The following is a 23,623-nucleotide window of genomic DNA, read 5'->3' on the forward strand; positions in this document are numbered from 1 at the left end:
TGTTTTCTGGTACCCATCTTCTTGAAGAACCTATTAAAAACTTTTATTGCACATAAAGCATGCAATTATTACAATCAGAAACTAATTTTTTGCTAATGATTTTTTTACATAACTTATACAATGAAAAGACTACTTCAATGTCGCTTTTCGCGCAAGAAAACCCGTTAGAAATTGATGAGAACTGTCACAAACGGCTTTATTTTCACTATAGGAACAAATAAATATGTCACATCGAGTCAGGTGTGTATTGTGTAAATATATTCTGTCTATAACATTCTTGAGAAAAGGGATTCTTTCTCTCTTTAGACACCATTTTGTGAAATGTGTTCGTAATGCACGAAACCAATGGCAGACCAAACGAAGTAATAAATGGATGTCGTTACGATCTACTTGTAAAATGGCACAAAATACAATTGCATGTAGTACATATTTATAAATTAGAATGTAACAATAATATATACTCCGATTTCTTTCGGTCACCATCATTTTTTTTCTCATTCTTTTATCGGTCCGATTATCAGACCCAACTTTATAATAGCTCTCTCCTTTTCTCTCGTATCACAAAATATACAATCTATTCCAATATAACATTATATCTTTTCTTTCACGCGCGTTTCCTTTTTATATATTAATTACATCTTCAACAAGTTTTCAATTTACGAAATTCTTACAAGGATGTAAGAGTTACATTATTACTGTTTTCATATATTATATTACATTCTGAAGTATTCTGGAAATTGCTTTATTGAACAAGAATGTAATTCCCAGATTAATTAACTTGTATTTTTGAAAACTCACAACTTTCGATTAAAAAACTAATTAAATACATTCGAAAATGTGTATAGCATCTCTAAAACTACATTTCTTCAGTCTCGTTCTTTAGTATCGTTCATAATAAATATATCGATAACTTAAAATGTTGGAGAATTCATTCAAAGTGGACGATTCAACGTATAGCAAATGCTATATTTACTTATTACTTTTCTAAAATTAGTGATACTCTGATATTAATTAATATAAAACATCTCAAATATAAAATCCTTGTAAGAACTTCGTATTCAGGCCTCCTTTATATTTCAACGTGCAACACTGTACAATAACAATAACGAAAATATCGTTTCTCTCTCACTTACCGGGATCCGATCACTCATCTACGCAACAGAATTGACTTTGAATGCGAGTGCGATTCGGAATAAGGACGTATTGTGAAATCTACAAATTACCCGAGTAAAAAAGAAACTTATATAAAACGTGATATCCATGAGTCGTTCTCGATGCGTCTACGCCTAACTTAGCCGAATTCTCGATACCGCTAACTTTCGTACGAACAAGTGGGCTAGGCGAGTTTCAGTTATTCGCGAGTGATATTTTTAACTAAAAATTGATACAATGGAGCGGGGATCAGGATTACCATGATCGAGATTATTACACCTTTTTGAGCATGGGTAAACGAAGCACCTCAGGTATCTCGATGTCTTCCAGTCTAATATCTGATGGATTGAACGGAAATCTTACAGCATAGGAATGCTTTAGATCCATTAACAGCTGAAAATAAAAGGTCCACGTGTTACGTACATAGAATTTTCTCAATTATAGTGTTTTTCTGGACGTTTATCTTGAAACTTACTTGTTCGTTGTTCTCGCCGCGCTCCTTCAGCTTGTCCTGCACTTTCTTAATAAATGAAACAGGAACGCGACTCTCATAGTCGTCGGCGGGTGTGTATAGATTTAGGATTTTCACAATTTGGTTAGCCGTCAGCTTGTTGCACATTTCGCAGACGGAATTAACATCTTCGTCCGTCTTACGCGCTTGTAGAAGCTGCGACGCTTGTATGATGGGCTGCAGTGCTTCTGATGCGGTTTCTAATCGTCGATCTCTGCTCCATTGCTCCAAATGACTCATATTGTACCTTAAATAATAAACAGAATATTATAATTTTAAGAAATATACCGCGCGTGTAGTTGAAAAGCAATTCGAATAAGGATCTTATTATTTGACCGGATTTATGTATAATAAATAAGGACATAATGTCAGAGTTGTCAATAAGCGGGGAATTATAAAATATTCTTGATTTTGAGGATCAAGAATTTGTGCAATCATAAATTTCTATCTGCTTTTCTTTTATTCATATACTTTTGCGACTCAATTATTCGTATAAAATTATTTATTTTTTTAAGTAGCAAATAAAAGCAAAATCAAAAATATAATCTTACCTTATTTGCATGCCCTTCGTCCATCGACAGAGCTCGTTCCTTAGCAGTAGATTATTTAGAGCGCTGGCGCACATGAAGTAAAACAGTTGTTTGAAGAGTTGCATCACGACCTCGGGATCCACGCCGTGATACTGCAAGGTCTTGTGCACCGACGTCAGCTCGCCGAGGAGTTTGTCCAGTTTCTGCTGTGTGGAGTCTGGTTCGCCGCCCATGGATGACGACCTGGGCCGCCCAGACTTGTCGGTCGGAACGGCTATGGCCTCGTGCTCTAGCAAGGCCGGCACCGTCAGCGCCTGGATTCTCTCTTTGAGATTCGTGACAAGGTTGTTAAAGATCCAGTGTGCTGTGTTACTCAACACATTGCGGTACTCGCTCAGATCGAAGTTCCTTAGACATTGCTCGTTCTGTCTAGGCGTGTTTTCAATTTGGAATGGTTTGTCGCCAGAGTATTGTTTCATGTTGTGCAACAGCCGCAAGGTGTTGCTCAGCCAGAGTACTCTGGAGTCGAAATCGTCGCGTTTCTTCAACACGCGCTTAAGAGCGTTTAAGTACTCTGTTAACAGCGACCGCACCTTGTCGTCATCGTTGATATAATCAGTATGTCTGATGCACATGAAGATAATATAGGCAGGTAAGCCCGGCAGCAACGTCACCGCTATTCGGGGTTTCAATTCTGAAAAGTATATTAAATATGTGTAGATTTGTAAATCTCGTGTTTTGCTTAAAATTATTTAACTATTATAAGTCTTAGAAATTTCAAATTAAATTCTACACAGAAAATTAATTTGAAACATAAACGAAAAGATATGCGTGGATATGAGAATTTAGAAAATAATACAAGAAACTCGAAGAATAATCGATGAATTTGATATTTTCAATAAATATATTCATAATATTCGCTGCTTCAGTTTGACTTCTTCTTACATGATACAAGAAGCAGTATTTAAAACTCACCAATAACAAGGTGACGTATAATTATGTTGATCTCTTCTTTCCTAAACTCAAACATTCCCTCATAATCTCTTTCTTTCTTGCGAATGGCAGGCATATTACTTCCATCATCGCAAGTACTGGAAACAACGGTGGAGCCGTTTGTGTTTTCCACCGCGTTGGGCACTGCAAAATAGAATATTCTTATATTCTGCGCAATTTTCACGCACTTCTTGAAATTTTTTCTGGAAACGTCAAACTGTGCCACGTGCTTGACACAACATGTAAGCGATGGTGAGTTATGGTCTGCGTGATGTAACGAACCATCCAAAAAGTTTGTATATTTTAACTTATATATATAACTCTCTATTTTATAAAATAATTTGTATTTCTTTTTAATTAAAAACTTGTTTCTTTATATAAAACTATTTTTCAAATAGTTCAATGAGATGATTGACGACACCTGACAAGACCACGCACTCACCGGCGCCTCTTAGTACATAAGGACGCTCCTCTCCTTCATCTTTGAAAGCGTTAAGATAAAGTAATTTATAACACTAAACCAACTGATTCTAACTGCTTAACGTCTCTCTTTAAATAGTTATTATACTTACAGCCAGCATCCTTCAATCGTTTTGCCAGAATTCTGCATTGCTTTTTGTAGCGTCTACATTCTTCTGCTATTTTATCATACTTTTCTTGAAGATCCTATAACACATACATCAGATATTCGTATATATACATTTCTTTTTGTACTAATAATTATTGAATTTTACGAAAATTACATTAGCAATAAAAATATGTATACCAAATTTTCGGATGCTAGCCTAGCAACCTCGTGTTGCATGTAAAGTTCCGCCTGGGTCTGCGGTGATTTACTCAAATTAATAGAAAGTAGCTTCTGTTGCTTCTCTATTTCTTCCTGCAGTCTGTCTATCTCGCTTCGCCATTCGTCTCTCTGCGATCGCCAACCTCTTTCTTTCGCCTGCAGCTCATCCTCAAGTTGCCTTGGAAACAAAACACCCAGGTTTTTCACTTATTGATAATCACGAGAAATCTCTTGAATTGTTCAATCTTAAGAGAGAGAGAGAGAGATAGTTAATTGTTCAATAAAACTAAGCATAACATCATGCCTATTACTAATGCAGTTATGAAACGATCAAACTATGATTGGAGAGATGATGACCAGAACGAACGAATCATTAGGGATCTGTGGAAAACTGACGTAATTCCTAATACTGGTAATCTAATGTTTTACTTCTATTAATGAGTGAATTCAAACTGCTTGATGCTTCAAGACATTTATGAAATCAAGACATTTATGATATCAAGACATTTATGAAATTGTATAAAAATTTTTTTTTTTTTGATTGAACAGTTCAACAACATTTAAATAGATCGCACGTGAATCTGCTCAACTCACTCTCCATTCGGTGCCTTTGTCTTAAGTTTACTGAAAATCGAAGTGCATGCACAAAAGATTGTTGTTAAACATGGCACTTTGTTGATAGTAGCACTTGTCTCGTTAAGCATTTTAATTCATATTACCTATTAATCTTCTTCTGCGCTTCAAAGGCGAGTACCAATTCGCCATCCTCGTTTATGATATCAACGTCGCGACCATAATTGGAGCCTAAGTTCTTCATCCTGCGTGTATGATCGGCCAGCACGCTATGCAGTTGAATGCACTCCTCTCTTCTCCTTTCCAATTCTTCTTGCAACGCCTCGAATTGTACTGCAATCCCATTGAATTAATGTTATTCTGTGTCTCTTATTCCTATTGTGCTTTTCATTTTATGCATATTTATTCAGCATTAGTGATTTTAGAAAATAGCAGCTTATATAATAAAAAAGGAAAAGAATTTAATTATACAATCACATAAAAATAAATAATCAATCTAAAATACCTCACAAAATTATAACTTTTTAATCGTATAATTTTTGTACCGTTATATTCATGTCTCAAATTTTTATGAAATTTAAGATTTTCACATGTTTGAAATATTTTTTAGCATTTAAAAAATGTGGAAAGATTATCGTGCAGATTAGATAACATTGATAATTAAAAAATCGATAACTTTATAACAATAAACAGAGTGATTCAAAACAACCTGATGTCCTTGCAATGTCATATTTTTGAGCGAATTATGAGACGATTTTTCCTTTTACAAAATTTTGTCCGAAGCTCAGTTTTCGAATTATAATTGAAAATAGGTAGCAACTTACGAGTCCGCTACAACGGGCAGGCAAGGACATGCAACGTATAATGAGTCAAGTGTTGACTATCATCTCATGACGCATTGCACTGTCCCTGCCAGCCCGTTGTATCGGACTCGCAAGTGGCAAACTCTTTTCAATTACAACTCGAAAACTAAGCTCCGGACAAAATTTTGTAAAAAGAAAAATCGTCTCAGAATTCGCTCAAGAATATGGTATTGCGAGGACATCAGGTTGTTTTGAATCATCCTGTATATAAGAAGCACAGAATATAATATACTATAATAAATATCAGTTATAATTGCTGAGGCTTAACATTAAAACTAATACTGAAGACAGCAATTGAAAGCAGTATTTAGAGAACTATAAAATAAAAATCAGAGAAGTTTAGCACAGGATAAAAAGCAAAAAAGAAAAATTAGAAATATAGTTTGTGTTTATCTATATCATGCTGAAAAATATTTAATTTGATTAACTTACGCTGAAATCAGTATAGCCAGTGCTTATTAAGATAAAATACCGAAAATAAATAATAAATTGCAATAGTAAATTACTCATGAGATTTTTCTGCGCGGACGATGGACTGGCCGACGACACGGTCTTCCTCAACGAGCTCAAATTTTTCTTAAGCTGCGCATTCTCCATTTCTAGTTCTTGGAGCTGCAAGCAAATCACATTGTATCGGTCTTGTCATTGATCTAGTGATAATAGCGATAAGACAACAGAGTACAGTGAACTGAATAAAAAGCACTTATCATCTGCTTGTGTGACTCAGCTTTGCATGACTCACGTCGCACAAAAATCGACAGGTGATATTTTCACAAATATTTTCAAATGATCTCAAACACAAAAAAAATTTATAGAAATTACATAGAAAATATAAAAAAATACATAAAAATCTTTTATTTACCCTGAACGAATCTTGTGTTCTATTGGACTCTTCATTACTATCGCGCTCCAGATCTTCGACCATCCTGATCAGTCTGCCTTTCTCTTTCTCGACATCCTTCAGTTTCTGTTGTAGCTTCAGAACAAGACCAATGTCCACGGGTGCGTGTGCGGGTCCATTTACTTCCGAGGGCGACTTGTTCGACTGAACTTCTCTATCCGGTGGACTATCCGACTGCTGTTGATTCCAGTCTATCGTTTCGACTCGCGAGTAAGGTGTCGATGAAGAGGCTGTAGATCTGACAGAACCATAACCGAAATCCTGCAACAAGAAATCAAGAAATAAGAATTGTACTTCTAATCTATTAGAATTACAACTGCTTTCATGAATCTTTTAATGAACTTTTAATTTTTCTATATGAACAATATTTTTTATTTATTCAATAATATTTATATCTTTCTCGACTTACGACATTTTGATCATCTTGCTGAAGCTCCGTGGACACGATGTGGCCACTGCCGCTGGAAGCGTTGCTCAAGGAGCGCGAGTGTCCAGGCAGTCCCTGCGACGCCAGCTTCTGTTCCAAGATCTCTGCGTGTTGTTCCAAATCGTGATATTCCTTGAGTAGCCGCTGATAGGCTCCGCGATCCTGATCCTGTTCCAGTCGAAGGAGATCTTTCTCTTGTTCAAGTCGATATTTCAAATTTTCCTCGGCACCGCGTTGGTTACTCTTCAACTTCGCGGTCGCTATTGAGAGCTCTTTTCGCAATCTATTATTCTCCTCTTGTAGCTTCTTGTTTTCCTCGTCCTTCTGTAGAATAATTCTCTCTTTATCATGTAATATATCCATCTTCTCGTCTTTCTCCTTTTGTAGAATTTCCTGCATTGTTTTCAATTCCTTGTCTTTGTACTGCACTACTGCGTTCAATTTCTTATTCTCAACATCCACGGATTTCAAACCTTCCAATTTGCACTTCAGGTCTACATTCTCGTTTTGAAAGATCTTCATGTGTTGATTTACTTTTGCCTGAAACAATTTGCGTATTTTTAAAATGCGATTTTTTAAGATATTAAAACATAATATTGCGCTACATATACGCAATATTTAGCCTTTTAAAAATATCAAATATAAAAAAATATAACTAATTAAGATAAAATTTAAAATTTTTGTTTCATCACATTTAATTCAATGATTTTTACGTTAATAATTACATCTATATAGTTATCAAATATTGGCAATAAAAGAAATTAATTAATTATTTAATTAATGTAAAAACTTAAAACATTTCTTTATAATAATCAACCTTTCAGTATCAGCTGATTAACATTCTAGATCATTTCTTTATTTAAAATATAAGATTCTAATGCATTGCAGTAAAAAAAATGTAAACTCTAAAATGCTAGGTCTATCAAATATTATGATAAAAGATTCTAAATACTATTAAAAAATTATAATAATTTATAAGGCTTAGGTCTATAACTTGAAACCCGTTTTCTAGCAATAAATAGCTGTAACTTTGACAATCGTCAACTGTAATGGCTGAACAAGGCATCATTTATAGTTTTCACATCTGTCAATAATATTCAGTATATAAAAGTTTGTGTTTGTGACAACAACATAGTTTTTTACTGCGAAGAAAATGTCTGAATTTCAACCAAATAAGCATCATTTGCGCGAAGCTTTGCTTTTGTTTCAATTTGAAGAAAATTGCTGCTGAATCTCATCGAATGCTTATTGAAGCTTATAGGGAACTTGCTCTATCAAAAACAGCTTGCAATGAATGGTTTCAACGATTCAAACTTGGTGATTTTGACACGAATGATAAAAAAACGTCCAAGCCAGCAAAAAAAATTCGAAGATACAGAACTGCAAACATTGGTGGATGAAGATCCATGTCAAACACAAAATCAACTTGCAGAAACGTTGGATGTTACTCAAGCAGCCATTTCCAAGCGTTTAAAAGCCATGGGAAAGGTATACAAGGAAGGAAGTGCCATATGAACTGAAAGAAAGAGACGTCGAAAGGCGAAAAACCATCTCAGAAATGCTGCTTGCCAGGCAAAAAAGAAAGAGATTTTTGCATCAAATTGTGACTGGCGATGAAAAGTGGATCTATTTCGATAACCCCAAACGCCGAAAAACCATTTGCGACCCAGGCCAACCATCGACATCGACGCCAAAACGCAATATTCATGGGAAGAAGGCTATGCTCTGTATTTGGTGGGACCAGAAGAGTGTGGTATATTATGAGATACTGAAACCTGGTCAAACAGTCACAGGGGATCTCTACCAACAACAAATAATCCGTTTGAGCCGAGCATTGCGCGAAAAACGACCAGAATATGAGACAAGACAGCATAAAGTGATTTTGCTTCATGACAACCTCGACCTAACGTCACTAAGGCTGTCTAGGAAACATTGGAAGCACTTTACTGGTAAGTGCTACCCCATGCGGCTTATTCACCAGACTGTTCCCCTTCCGACTATCACTTGTTTCGGTCGATGGCACACGCACTTGCTGAGGAACACTTCAACTCTTATGAAAGCGTCGAAAAATGGGTCTCTGACTGGATAGCCTCTAAAAATGAGTCGTTCTTTCGCCGTGGGATTCGCTTATTGCCAGAAAGATGGGAAAAAGTCACATCTGACGATGGCCAATACTTTGATTGATGTATTTTTTTCATTTGTTTCTTAAAAAAAAAAAAAAATAAAAAAATAAAAAAAAACATGTTTCAAGTTATAGACCTAAGCTTGAGCCAAATAAAACATCAAGTACCATTTCGTCCATCTTTTGCTGCAATCTAATGATCTTCATTTCTAATCCTTTGTTGAGCGACTTGACATGCTCTACGCTCCTCGCTTCAGCCTTCAGCTGCCTGAAGATCTTCTTCGCCTGTCGCTTCCTGATGCATGATTGCACGATGATTATGTTTCTGAGCCTCTTCTTGCACGCCATTCTCACAAGACATCCTCGAGCGAATCTCTGAATCGTTATCGCCGCGGCGTTGTCTCTCATTATCCTGTATCTAGTGCGCGCCATGTTACCCCTACCATATGTCTGTATGCCGAGGATCGCTCGCTTCACCTGCAAGTGAAAATGTAGAATTAAACATATCATAAGTAACATCTGCAACAGTTCTTATTATTATTTGAAAAAATAACAATAATACATTAAACTTTGATCCTACCTGTAAGTACCATTGCCTCTGCACCCAGCCCTTTATCCATGCCTGAATCTTTACTGCAGCCCTCTCTCGCCTCACAGCTTCGGCCTTCTGCCGTGCGATGTAACCCCTGCCGTATCGCTGAAGACCGAGTATCGATCTGCGTATCTTCCTGTACCTATTGTGATGGATCATACCGCGTACAGTTTTCTGGATCATTATACAGGCGTCTCGCTGCTTCTCCGCCCGTAATTTTTCCAAATACGCCACTTGACCGGCCCGGAAGAGCACCTTAGTCTTGCCAAACTTGAACTTGTCTTCGTCTTTGATGTACCGGGCCAGAATGCGCCGGCAAGTCTCCTTCAGATCATCCCGCCGTATTTCCTTGAATCTACACAGGCAACGGTACCTCTGGAAGAAGTCGCCGTACGTACGCTGACTCGGGAAGCCTGCGGCGGAGATCCGTATGGTCTCCAGAACGCCGCAGGCGCGCAGCTGTTGCACCGCCCGCACCGGACTGTAGTCGAACGCCTCCTTCGCGTCGTTCGGCTTGATGCAACGTACGTAATGCGGCGTCGTGGCGTTCAGCGTCGCCATCAGCATGTTGAGCGAGTCGCGAAACTGTGAGCCGACCGTTTTCTTGTTCTGCTTATTGGACGCATTCGCGGGCACGCTTTTTTGCATGGATACCTTCACCCTGGTGTGTGGCACCGCCAGCTTCGGGTCTTCGTCGCAGAACAACTTTCTCAGCAACTTGTTTCCGCTACTCCGCAGCACGTCCACTTGTTCCTCCATCACAGTGTCGCGATTCTTCTCTAGGAAGCCCATAGTCTCGTACTGCACGAGATCGGCGAAATGGTGAATGAGGAAGGCCGTGGTGCCGAACCGCGGTTTCTCAAAGTGCTTCGACTTACCGCACTTGGCGTACAGCTTCTCCGCCCAGGAGGCATCCGAGCCCTTCGGCATCCGGCACTCCTCGTCGAGAAGATCCAAGATGCCGAGCTTCGTCTCGATCAGATCGATGCACGGCTGATTGTCGTAGAAATCGATAAACGTCCACTCAATATCTTCTTTCAGGTACTCCTCCTGCTCCAGCTTGAACACATGCTGATTGAACTGCTGCTGTAGCTTCTCGTTCGCATAATTGATGCAAAACTGCTCGAACGAGTTCAGCTCGAACGTCTCGAAGCCGTAGATGTCCAGCACGCCAATGAAGCACTGCGCTTTGGCGAGCGTTTGCAAGGAGCCATTGATGCCGGTGACGATCCAGTTGAATAGTTCGGCGTAGATATGTTTGGCCAGGGCGTCTCGCGCGCCAATCGCCTGCTCCACGTTCATCGGCTTCAGGAAGACCTCGCGCGTCGACACGATCTTGCGATGACATAGCCACTTCCGCATCGCGTTCACCTCGACGCCCAGCAATTCGGATATTATCAGTAAATGGCGATCTGACGATGAGATGTAACACGACTCGGTGTCCACCTCGTTATCCTGCGCATTCTTCATCACGCAGCTTTTTATATCCACGTTACCCAGATGCAATATAGCCGCCAGTATGCGTAGCATGTCGTCTTGCTGCCTGCTCGTGAAGCCAAGCATCGTCAGTGCGCTGATTGTTTCCTCGAAGTACTCGAGGTCATCTACGCCGTCAATTCTCGGATTGTTCCCTTGATTCAGGTAGTGAAACTCGTCCTGGTCGGAGAGGTGAAGCTGCGGAAGACGTCGCGCCGCCGAGCACATCTGATAGAATATGTGGTAATTGCGCTCCTCGTTCATCTGGAAGACCACCCGCGATTTCTCCAAAAGGTACGTTCTCATACTAGCGCCGGTGATATGGTAGTTTTTATTGAACTGGATCTCGATGAATTTTCCAAATCGGGAAGAGTTGTCATTCCTGGTGGTCTTTGCGTTGCCGATCGCCTCCATGATAGGCGAAGAGGCGAGAACCTTCTTCTCGATCTGCGTTTCCGTTGCTGAACCGCCGACGGTCGCAAAATATCGCATGGTGTACTTCGCGGAGACTGTTTTGCCGGCGCCCGACTCGCCGGAGACGATAATCGACTGGTCATGATTCTCCCTAAATTGAAAGAGATCAAACTTTGTTTAAATAAATATAATTAAATTTAAACTAATCTAATTAAATTTATTCAATTAAAACATATCTTCATTTTTTCTTTATCTAAGCGAAATAAATGAATTGTTTGTGAATTATACAAGCTGAGATTAAATAAACAACGGAATTATATTTTTAATTGTTTCAAGTGGATTTTCCTTTAATAGAATTTTAATTTGAAACTTAATGTTACAAAAATATTTGTGAAAAATTGAAAAGTTGCAATAAATGTTAAGCTTCTTCAAGAGCTAAGAAAATTGATTCCAAATTGCAGAATCAGTTTATTAAAATTAAAATCGTAAGTTATAAAGCATGCATTTAATAATACGCAATTTTATATAAATACAATATTACATTAAAATCACTTTATTATTTCGTATCGTTTGTTCGATTCAGCGATTACTTATTAGCCTGCTATTTCGAATCCAACGAGAAGACCGTCTGATTTGCCTTTTAATTAAGTATAAAGTCACATCGATTGCGTAAGCCATAGATAAATATCAACAAAAGATTAGTCACCTCTCCAATTTCGTGTAGGCTTCCTCGGCCACGGCGAATATGTGGGGTTCCAGGTCGCCCATCGCCTGACCCCTGTAGGCCCATATCGTGTCATTACCGTAGATAGGTAGTTCGTTGTACGGATTGAAGGCTACCAAAACGATGCCACAATAGGTGTAGATGGAATGCCGTTGGAAGCGAATCTGGAGATTGTAAAGCACGGCCGGCTCGTGAAGAAACGACAACGACGTGAGATTGTTCTCCCCTATCAGGATGTCGGGATTACGGAGCGGCGGGAGATCCACGTCTGATTTGATTTCCAATGTCCTCGTCTGGTTGGACTCCTCCGTGTGCACCCTCAACGTCGGCTGATTCTGTTTGTAGTTCTCCAGGAGCACGGCGCCCTCCCACACCTTCTCCGGATGCGGCACCCATACTCGGCCGCCCTACAATCGATCGGCATATTTTTTGCGTTAACAAAGTTCCATCGGTTTTATTGTGTTGATCTAAAATTAGAGCGCATCCCCGTTCACTAATGTAAAATTGCGCTGAGTTTATAAAATTATTTAAAAAGTCGATACGCATGAAAAAAATATTGATGCTGAAAGTATACTTTTTACTAAAAGAATGCACGGATTTGTTTCGAAAAACTTCATCGAAAATCAGAATAAAATTTCCATTGCAAATGTTCACTGAAGACAAGATCAGAGGTTGATTGCATTTATTTATACTACGCGCTGATGAAAAATTAATCGAGTTACTTTTCAAGCATTGCAAAGACGATCCAGTTTTTCTTTTGGAGTGCACAAACGGTGCGCGAGGTCGCCAATAAGAATGTATCGATTTGGTCGAATGCTCCAATTCGCCGTTATTTCAATGTTATCGTATAACCATTTACGTACGGTAGCAGACGCACCGTTTCACCGTAGAAATCACCGTGTTCACAGTGATTCAACATTAGCATTTAATATAATGTCTATCATTAATTGCGCACGTGTTCTCTAATCAGAGAATAGCCAGTCAATAATTCCTTCCATTTCTTCGCAAAGTTGGCCACATAATAAACTGTGCAAGACACAATCATCCTGCATCACGAAGAGACTCCGCCGCAAAGTTCGAATCCATTTTTTTATTTACTTATTTATATTAAATCATCGGTATTATTTATATTATATTAGAATATAATGCAACAAAATATTAATATTCTTTCTATATTAATTAAAATTTAAATCAAATATAAGAACGGTAAAAAAATTTAGAAATTAAAATATTGTAATTTTATAATGTCATGTAGACTTCTGGGTTTTTTTAGATAAATATTGAAAACAGTTCCGCGTGATTGATATTCTCTGTGAATGAGCGTGAGCGACTTTCGTAACCGAATAACGGTGTTTCCGCCAAACCCAACTTACATATTCATTTCGAGGATCCCTACAATACCATATTTCACGCATTGCCCGGATCACTTGATTGTACTACAAATGTGCTATTTTAGAGAATGTCAAGCAACGGTAAAATGGTTTTTCTGGCAAAGTCGCGACTTCTCTTTCGCTGTCCTACATTCCGAATTATTCCACGAATAACTTCGACGACCCGTAATCATAATCGTTGAACTTTGCAGTCACAATAATTTATCGCGTACATCGACTGCTCTTTTTTTTTTACAATTATCTCGAGATAAAAATCACTTGTTGCTATTATCCAATTTCTACATAAAAAGTGTTGTCAACATAATGTAATTAAATGTTTTACACAAGTGTCTAGTATGTTACGTTAATAATCGTTTTATATTAAAAAAAAAATTAAGATTCACAGATAACTTTAAGCCACAGAGATTGTTACAATAAAAAATTGCAATTTGGAATTAAATTTCACAGTTTAAAGCAATTTCAATGCGCAATCGCAATTTATACTGATCATCTAAAATAACATGCAAAATGACAGACAGGATGCATGAATTCACACCACGTTGCATTTTCAATAATAACGAGCTTTACCCTCTTTTAATTGCTGTTATTAATTAAGGTGGTAATCGGTCGTGTCGATCACATCGCTTCGACACCGTGCGAAAATCTTTGCGCAAGAGGAGCGACAATTTTTTTCCCTTCTCGTTAAAAATATGCATTTCGCATATAATAATTTCATCAACGTTTCATGCACGCCAATTAACTGCATTTAGAAAGGCGGCAAATATGCGACCCTGAACTTCACTCCCATAGTGTAAGCCGTGAATGTGTGCGATATTAATTACGCAAGATACCGTTTCACCAGGCGGAAAAGAAAGAAAAATGTGGTCAGGTAAAGCACAACTGTCACGAATTCGCGCGAGTATAATTAAACCTCTTATCGCTTAGTTCGTCTTCATTAACACGTTTCTTCTTTCCTGACTCATAAAACGTACGACGTTGCATATAGATATTCGTATTTATGCGAAGCATTCTTGTAAAATGTGTAACATGTCACGTTGATAAACATCGCAGCATATTACATATTTATGCTTATGCTATCGAAATTGGAATATCAATGACGATGCAGTATCAATGTTATTCCTAAAACGGAGATTTTTTAAGAACAATTTATATCATAAAATGATAGAGCTTGCGTGAATCATTTCGCTTGATTACGGAATCAATAAGTAATCTTTGTAATATAAAGAGATAATAATCTAATGAGATAATAATCTAAAGAGATAATAATATTTCTTTTATATGAATATGATTTTTCTTTCATTCAATTGGATCATAAAAGATTTTTAGAGTATATTGATTGTAAAATGATAAAATATAATAAACACATGAAAAAAACACAGAAAAATACATTTCAAAATTTATATTATAATTTAGGCGATCAAAGTGTTATGAATATAAATCTTTCGATGGTGCAAAGATTTTTCTTCTCTAAGAAGCTGATTATAGTATATTAGCTAATTGCATAAGAAACTTTCACTAAAGCAGAACTTCAGAAAGAGTTCACGAAGAGAAGAAGCAATAGAGAGATAAAAGTATAAACAATCAGTCACAAGGTATTTTTGAACAGTCTAAGACTTCACATACAGGTTTCAGCGAATGTAACAGTGTTATTACTAATATAAATTCTTGTATAGCTACAAACATTTTTAGCTAGATCAGGTAGATGGAAAGTTAATTATTTTTATCTCGTTCTCATTTTGTAATTACTTTTTCCTCGCGACTCTATCCGAGAAAACACATTTGTCCGGATTATGCGAATCTCCGTATTGCTCAAGGTTTTATAACGATTAATGTACGTGTTGGTTAGCTCTCTGGTTTCGTTGCGACATACCGAGGAAATTGTTCCCATGCTTTCTATGTTATACATCCGCGGCACGCAGCAGCAACAGCAACAACAACGGGAATTGCTATTGTGGACTCACGGAAAGGGGAGCAAAACACCTGAGGTTCTCTACCGGGTTCCCACATGGTCCCCCAATTGAAGAGACGTCCAGAAGACAAAAGTGATCCGTGGGTTCGCACCTTAGAAAGTTACGGCGCATTTTGCACACAATTACGTAATTCGCGATGCAACGTAAGCGAGCCTACTGACTTACTGCGTTATCCTTCTACCGCAATGTGCCAGCTGTGTCAATATATACGTTCCATATACGATTAGACTAACACAATAATGATGAATGATTAAAAATGAATTTAAAATATAAGAAAATAAGAGCGTGAATAGAGAAATGATTTATGTTTTCTCTCAAGACAATATAAAAAATATTTACAATTAAAGAAAAAATTCTTATTTCAAGAATACAGTTACTTTTTTCTTCACATTTTATTATAAATTATTTCCTCCTCAAGAAAGAGAAATAAAACATATGCAGATAGATAAAGAACGTGCTTTCATCGCAGCGCGCGCTTTTGTCGCAGCTCGCAATTTCATCAATCGATAGTGCTCCAATTTTCACTAAGACTATCAAATGTTGGCAATGTATTTTCTTCAAAACTCAATGCAAGTCACGCAAATGCATTGAGCAGTTCCGACGCCTTTGACCGAGCAACGGAGCCTTCCCTCGTGTTGTCGAGCCAAGCTTCACCACCGACCTAAGGCTTCCGTTAAACTTGCTCGAGAGCCTCACACGCATGTGAGGCTTTTTTATCGCTGTCGTTATCTCGAGAATATTTTTACATGCCTTTTTTCAATATCGGAATGTTACAACAACTTTAAAGTAACATTTTGCATATAATGTTAATTAAAACTTTAATTAAAACTTTTTAATGTTATGAATAATCTGTTGGTGTAATTAAATTTAAGCTGAAGGCATCGCTTTGTTTATATTATGTTTACTAAAAGTCGTTGCAATAAAGTGGAAAGTATGAGAAAACAATATCGTCGCGGAATAAGGAAACAATGTGACAAAAAATGAGAAAAAAAAACATACGACGTAGTTTATAAAAGACACTTCCCATACTACGTAACATGATAAGCAACGAAACCACAATACTACCGAGAAATCTCGCTATTAAATTAAATTTGTGTATAGACTCACGATCAGAACACAAATAATCACACTTTTACCAGTTTATTAGTATTAATAAATAATTGAATATAAAAAAAATAATACATTTCTAAAATATAGAATCACAAGTGTCAGATTTTACTAAATATCAGCGTAGCAAAAGTCAGTGCTTGTCCGACCAATAAATTATTCTGCTTCCAATGCACATTTTCTTTATCGCTTTTATGTCAGATTTGATCAGATAAGTGATTCGAGATGTTCGCGCACAGCACATGGCAGTGAGAAATCCGTCGATGTTTCGCAATTGAAGTTCACGTCGCGCACGTTTGTAGTTTTAAACTTAGGTAAAAGCAATCAGAGGGGCGTCACAATCTTATCACTACGAGGCCGTCCCAGAAAGTATGATTCACGCTGACATGAATTTCTTTAGCAAAAAGCTAATTGAACTACTCATTATATGTTCAATCCGCAAACATCAACATTCATAAAACGACAGCAATTTTTGAAAAATTTAAAAAAAAATAGAACTTAAAAATAGACGAAAAACCGAATTACGTAATTCTGTCAAGCAAAAACAAAGCATAAGTATGAAACAGTTATAAAAAAACTCAAGGTCTATTAACGAACGAGATAAACAACTTCGAATCCATCTCTGTCATTGTCATCAACGATATAGTAGTAAGATCGATTGCTTATTCTCATGTCTTTTGCATCTCTAATACACTATAAAATATAGAAATAGTAAGCTACTTGGTATAAAACCATAAGAATAACAGAAATAACACGAGACCCGTTAAAGCGTCCAAGCATGACCGAGTAATTTCGTGAAAAAAACAATACAGAGATGGACGATGAGAATAGAGTCAAAGTCGTTTGCAAATAGCGAAGCTGATCAGTCGTGAAATTATCACTAATAACTGTTTGCTCTTTTCTTTCCGATACATATATATTTTGTTAGTTTTAAAATACATCTTATCCTGACATAGAAAATTATTATTTATTTATTAGAGTAAAACCACACAATTATATTCCCACCTTACAATATTTTTTCAGAATATCACTTCGTATCTCTCAATTATAAACATAAATAATTAAGGATTATAATAATTATAAAATGTCTAATAAAATATACTAATTAAAATATAATAATTATAAAATGTCTATTAAAATATACTAATTAAAATATAATAATTATAAAATGTCTAATAAAATATACTAATTAAAATATAATTATAAATTAAATTGCAATACATCAAATTATAAATATATGCGCTATATGACTTTCTTTTTTCATTCCGTTGGTGCACGCGAAATTGCATGAGTTATAATCAGGAATTAAAATATATCCTATGCGACGGTTTACGTCACAAGATACTGCACGCTTAATTCCGACTATCCATGCATAAAACGCTGCAAGAAATCGTTAATACATTATTAAACGCTTTAATGCATTTGATTTCATTTAATTTGAAACAGTGATAAGAGTTTCTTCGGTATGAAATGAAATTTGATAAATCGTGATATCATGAACAATAATATCAAATATAAATATCGCACTCGCGTCATGTCTTATTGAGATTTTATTAATCAATCCCGATAAACAAAGACAGATTTAGTCATTGAATTTCCACGAAGGAAAGGTCGCAACCGTGAGAACGCAACTTTCCGCTTCAGGAGTGCGGCTGCTAGTTATGCGCGCGCGAGCGTGTTCGTAAAGCCGAGTGCTTTCGTGGGATATCGCCGCAAGCTTTCATCTCGCGGATCGAGAGAAACAGCCACAAGGACCAAACGTGACGCTTTATTTAACACAAGAAACACCTCTTCGCGGGAAAAAGAAATACTTCTCGTACGAATTCGCGCTCGATTATGGTGAATTTCTCTTATCGGGCGGGCAACGCGACGAAACGCGTTAATCTCAATGATCGATAGTAGAACAGTGCGCAGTTGCAATTGGCACAAATTAGAGAGTTTGGTTTGATGATCCCGAAACACTAAAGTTCTTTCTGTTCGCACCGCCGTGTAATCAATACAAGGAGAATGGTCTCCTAAGAGAAAGGGTGCCGAGCAACATTCGCGCAATGCAACATAAGCGCCGCATACACACAATGATATCGACAATAATACAAATATCTAATCAATCACAGACAAGCTCAATTAGAATTAAATGAAGTATTTTGCAATGTTTTAATTTTCAGCGATAAATATCTTCCATTCCAGCAATAGATACTGACAAGTTTTTTTCGGTGTAAAATGAAACTTGATAGATCGTGACGTCATAAAGTGTATATACAATGTAAAAAGTTATCGCACTCGCGTCGTATATCATATTAAGACTTCATTAATCGGTCCCAATCAACAAAGACATATTTAGTCATTAAATTTCCGCGAAGGAAAGGCCGCGACCGTGAGAATGCAATCTTTGTAATACATCAATCTTTATAAAACAAGATTTAACGACGCTTCAAGAGATTAAAAAAAATATTTTTAATTTCATAGATCGTTTTATTATTTCTTCTGAATATCTGCGCAAGACTTGGATACAATTCTCTTAGTTGAAAAGTTAATGCTTGCGTTAGTTCTTGTGGAATATTGCATATCGCAGCACTCGTTGGCAAGTTTGATAAGAAGTACGCCAAAGTTTTTATAAATATTTAAAAATGTCAAGTAAATATTCGTGTGAAATTTTACTTACATTCATTATTCTATTTTTACTTAAATTCGTTATTCTATTTTTTTGCAATTGATTTCAATGAGTATTCATATTCAAGTTTTCTGTCAATTAGAAAAAATACTGAATTTAAATGTTAGTCTGCAGTATCAAAACTTTTTACATAATTTAAATCAATTTGATGCTTCAATTGAGCTTGAAAGATAAATTGTTTTGAAATTTTAACAACTTTTGACGAGTATTGTACAGCGTCTACATTCTTAAGTAAAAATCGATTTTGGGTCATCTAGTATCTCTGTGGAGAGTCACGAAGGCGCTCTCATGTTAAGAGGTGAGCTAGAATCGTTGGGTATAGCTAGTCGGGTGATCAGTTCGAGGAACGCGATTTGCGAACTAGCTTATGGCCAACGGCAGATCCCTTTCTCTCGCGAAACAGAAAAGCAAAACGTCTCGACGCCAGGCGATCTCGTTGCACTCTTTACTATCGTCGCAGTAAGACTCGAGAGATTCCTCACGGTCGCAGATACACTTTGCTTAGTCTTTGAATAGTCTTTGAATAGTCCGGACAACCCTTTAAAAAGAAGATTCACGCTGAAACAATCGTCGAGAAAATTGCACACGCTCCCTGTCATTGTACTCAAGATTTCTCGGGTCAGAAATCAAGGTTCTACGAAGTTTCATGTTCTGACAAGTGGAAATTTTGCTCCCTGTCGCGGTTAAACCTGCGCTAACCCTATTCACCGTATATTATCTTGCATATTCATATCCAAGTTAGTACAAAAAAATATACAGAGTGTGTTCCAAAACCACCGAATATATTTTAATTCTTTTGTCAAATTTTTTTAACGAAAGTATCAAAACATCAATCATTTTCAAGTTATATGCAATTAAAAAAAAATGTTTTTCGTGGATTAAGTTTCAGAGAGTCAAATAATATCAAAATTAATTAAAGTTTAACAAAAACATCAAAGTTTTAAGCTTAATTATAATAAACAATAAGAAAAAATAGATTCCAAACTAGCCAGAATCTGAAAAAAACATTCGACAGTTTTAGAATATCTTTAATCTTCGTATCTCATTATCTTAAAATACTAAGATTTTCTTTCTCTGTTTTATAGAAACAGAAAATACATTTTTTTTCAAAACGCAAAACATATTTTCCATCATTATTTTCTTAATTAATAAAGAATTCTTTCTATTTTGCAGGTAGATATTCGTTTTTATCGTGAATACCGCGATCGATACCTAACGGTTTAAAAGTTTCCGAAGACCCGCATAATCGTAACGCCACTCAAATCAGCAAGATCGATGCAAAAATATACCGAAGAACAACGTCCGCGTCGACGTTATTTCTACCGCTTTTTCCCAAATCTCCGTGAAGAACGAGGAATCTGTTATAACAAAAACCATGACGCCCGACCTCGGACAACCCTCGCCGCTCATCTGGCTACACCGATAAATCAACCACCAACGTCGGAGAGAAGCGTCACAGGCTTAAAGGGAATAGCATAAATCAAAGGTAGAGGCCTCTGCAGCGTACTGCCGCTTTCTAATCTCGATCTTCATTACTCGATGGCATCTCGTGTAATAAATCTTCAGGTACACTATAATACTTTTGCCTTTTATAATTTCCTCGCCGATTTACAGATAATTACCGCAGAAAGATTAATCAAAATGCATTTCAGTATAGTAAAACTTTTAAATTGTCATTTATTCTACATTTAGCAACATTAATTTCTGCATTTATTGCAATCATTTTTCCGTCAAACAATTCAGATGATGCGAGACCGTGACATATTAAAGGAACAGCCTCAGTAATTCACGAATGTGCGGGAAGTGCGACTATTGTCATATTGGCGAATTGTCATTAACAGCTGATTGTGAATTATAGGCCAAAGATGTGGCGCAATTACTCTATCAAAGAGAGTCAATTATTTTGTACTAGTTTCAATTATCTATTTAATTTATTTCAATTTTAGCACTTTTTATGTAATAACAATTTACTTATATAATGCTTATGTAATATTTTTATGTAATAAATGAATAAATAAATAGTTTATATTTTAATGTAACTAAAAAATAATTTGTCACAAATCTTGCATTAAAAAAAATTTCGACAACAAAAGAAAAAATTCGATCCGCCTTATAAGATAGCGTACTTGTGAAAAAATTGTAATAATTGCATAAGACTCGTAAATGAAAGATTGCTTTAAGAGCAAGTCATCTTCTCTTTGATATAAGAAGTTAAAGCATATACATATCTTGAAACATATTGAGAGTTACCATAATTGTACGTTGTATTCTTATCGAAAAGCATTATCGCGATGATTCAAACACAAACTACTGCTTTTACAGTTGGTCGTGCCACCTGGTATAAAGCAGAATTAGGTCTCCGGCGACGGAGGCTCTCCCGCTAGTAGTTATTGATTTCAATTTTGAAAAGAAGTCCCGAAGGCCCGAGAATTGCTCTAACCTCCCGTGTCAGTTTCATTAGTAATGCAGGAAGCAAAATATTTACTTTCATCGCTGACGTAAAATTCGATCAGTCAATAAAAGTCTACAAAAGCTTATAAATAATCTAAAACAAAATCTTCTATTAATCTTTACTTAAAAGAAAAACAAGAAAATAAAAAGTAAATTTTCTTAGATTATGCTGTATTTTAAAAACAATGCACCGATTATAAATTTTTGTAGTGTTAAATCGCAATAAATGTAATGATTGTTGGAGAAAAAATTGTTAGTATCAGTATCTGTTTGTTGTTAATAATTTCGGAAGAAAAACCGCTTAAATTATAAAATATATATATAGACTGACAATGAAACGTATGAAACTTAATCGAGAACGCTTTAGATACAATGTCAGGTTGTTGATTCAGTGTTGTTGATTCTCACACGAAAACGTGTAAAGCTTGACTTTAATTTGACTTTAATGCTATGTGCGAATTACAGATTTAAGAATCTGTTTGTTTAAATTGTATCAAAACCATTAGAATCGCTAAAGCAAGTTGAGACAAAGAGTGACATATTTTTCAACAAATGTTTTTCATGAAGACAGAATTGCTCTATATCAAAATGCAGAATACTTATTCACTGAGAAGAGAGCGAAAGAAAGATTCTCTTTGTGGATGAGAATAATAGTCAGCATAATTAAATACACTGGAAACGTCCGTCATTCAAATGAAAATAAAATGATAGCGAGATACAGACTTTTCTTTTCAGTCCAGTCTTATAAAATAAAAATAATCCGCAAAGGAACATCTGTATATGTATAAACAAATATGCTAAATTTGTGATATATGTATATGACAACTCTCTTGAATAATAAAATTATTCCTATACCTGATAACACTTCGAGATACGTTCACTCCAAAATGTCAAAGGTTTGCACGCTGCAAGGTACGAGTAAAAAAAAAACAGTAGGATTACGGTTTCGCACGCGCAAATCATAAATTCACACTGCCGATATCATAACTGGAATTTCTATCGTATGACATTTTCAACGCGGTTCCTGATTGATTTATGCAGTTGAATCACATCAAACGAGATTACAAGGTCCTACACATGAGCGGAATAGTCCAAGTAATTCTGCATTTAAATCATAACACACAACACGTTCGGTTAACATTAAATCTTAAACAGTGATTTCATCTTTAATTTAGGAACTACTAGATTCCGAATTAACTTTTTACTCATTTAAAGCACTTGAAGCTAAAATTACGTTTCACATTTATTTTGAATTTTTTTCACAATTGTAAAAATGGAGTAATCCTCTCCTCTCCTCTTCTTTCTCTCTCCCTCTCTCACACACGTCTCTTTAATATCTCGTATTTTTAATTAAAAATAATCTTTTAATGATTGGAAGATTCGATACAGAACGAATAAAAGAATTCTCCGATCGCGCTCCGCGTTGAGTTAAATCGGAACATCCCCTTGAAGTGAAACGTCGATTCCTCTCGGGGGGGTTTCAAAACTACGTGAGAATTTGCGTCAGGAAAGCCCTGACATCTTCCTCGGGGATGCGCATTTCTAGTACCAGAAATATCCTGATGAACGTACCTTGACGTAGAGCTCCCTCGTAGTCATCGTGTTTGGTCCTGGCGTTCGGTACCTGGATCAGTTAGAAGCTGGGTCAACAGGGTACCAACGCCACACACGGACGCGACACAATTTACACGCGACGAAAAGTCTACGACATCAGTCGCGTGCGATCGAAAGTCGCACACGCTATGAGCACCGTCGACTTTGTCGAATCGTACACATTGTCACACGCGAGGGGGGGAGGGGGAGGGGGAGGGGGCAGATTCACGGCATGTTGTTTATTTTTCTTTTTTTCTTCTCTTTCGTTCCTTCGCTTTATTTCCTTCTCTTCGGCGTGCTCCTCGTGAGTTGGCGGGAGTCTCGATTTTCTGCACCGCGATATGTTATATACCAGTTCGCGCTTGCGATTTATTT

The 23,623-nt window shown here is 36.6% G+C and overlaps 1 protein-coding gene across 2 annotated transcripts; it reads right to left on the reverse strand.

The window, feature by feature from the left end:
• Positions 1-171: 171 nt before the first annotated feature.
• didum (dilute class unconventional myosin) lies at positions 172-23,407 on the reverse strand. Of its 2 annotated transcripts, XM_067346986.1 has the most exons (15): positions 23,228-23,407; positions 12,048-12,472; positions 9,440-11,492; positions 9,028-9,336; positions 6,720-7,277; positions 6,272-6,571; positions 5,916-6,021; positions 4,693-4,879; positions 4,568-4,597; positions 3,953-4,151; positions 3,759-3,852; positions 3,169-3,330; positions 2,215-2,887; positions 1,628-1,910; positions 172-1,545 (listed from the first exon to the last, which is right to left on the reverse strand). In XM_067346986.1, the coding sequence occupies exons 1-15, from the start codon at positions 23,252-23,254 to the stop codon at positions 1,426-1,428; spliced, it is 5,526 nt and encodes a 1,841-aa protein (XP_067203087.1). In that variant the 5' UTR covers positions 23,255-23,407; the 3' UTR covers positions 172-1,425. The 2 variants fall into 2 exon arrangements, with proteins under 2 accessions (XP_067203087.1, XP_012234909.1); XM_012379486.2 differs by lacking the exon at positions 4,568-4,597 and having other exon boundaries at positions 23,228-23,406.
• Positions 23,408-23,623: the final 216 nt, after the last annotated feature.

Source organism: Linepithema humile, chromosome 1 (genome assembly GCF_040581485.1).
Source record: "Linepithema humile isolate Giens D197 chromosome 1, Lhum_UNIL_v1.0, whole genome shotgun sequence".
Taxonomy (NCBI): domain Eukaryota; kingdom Metazoa; phylum Arthropoda; class Insecta; order Hymenoptera; family Formicidae; genus Linepithema; species Linepithema humile.

Excerpts from the sequence above, each read along its gene's own strand:
- didum (XM_067346986.1), bottom strand. The coding sequence starts at position 23,254 with ATGACTACGAGGGAGCTCTACGTCAAG. Across the intron at positions 6,022-6,271 it reads GAACACAAGATTCGTTCAGG|CTCCAAGAACTAGAAATGGA; the intron begins GTAAATAAAAGA and ends ATTTGCTTGCAG. Across the intron at positions 4,880-5,915 it reads CGCGCAGAAAAATCTCATGA|TACAATTCGAGGCGTTGCAA; the intron begins GTAATTTACTAT and ends ATGGGATTGCAG.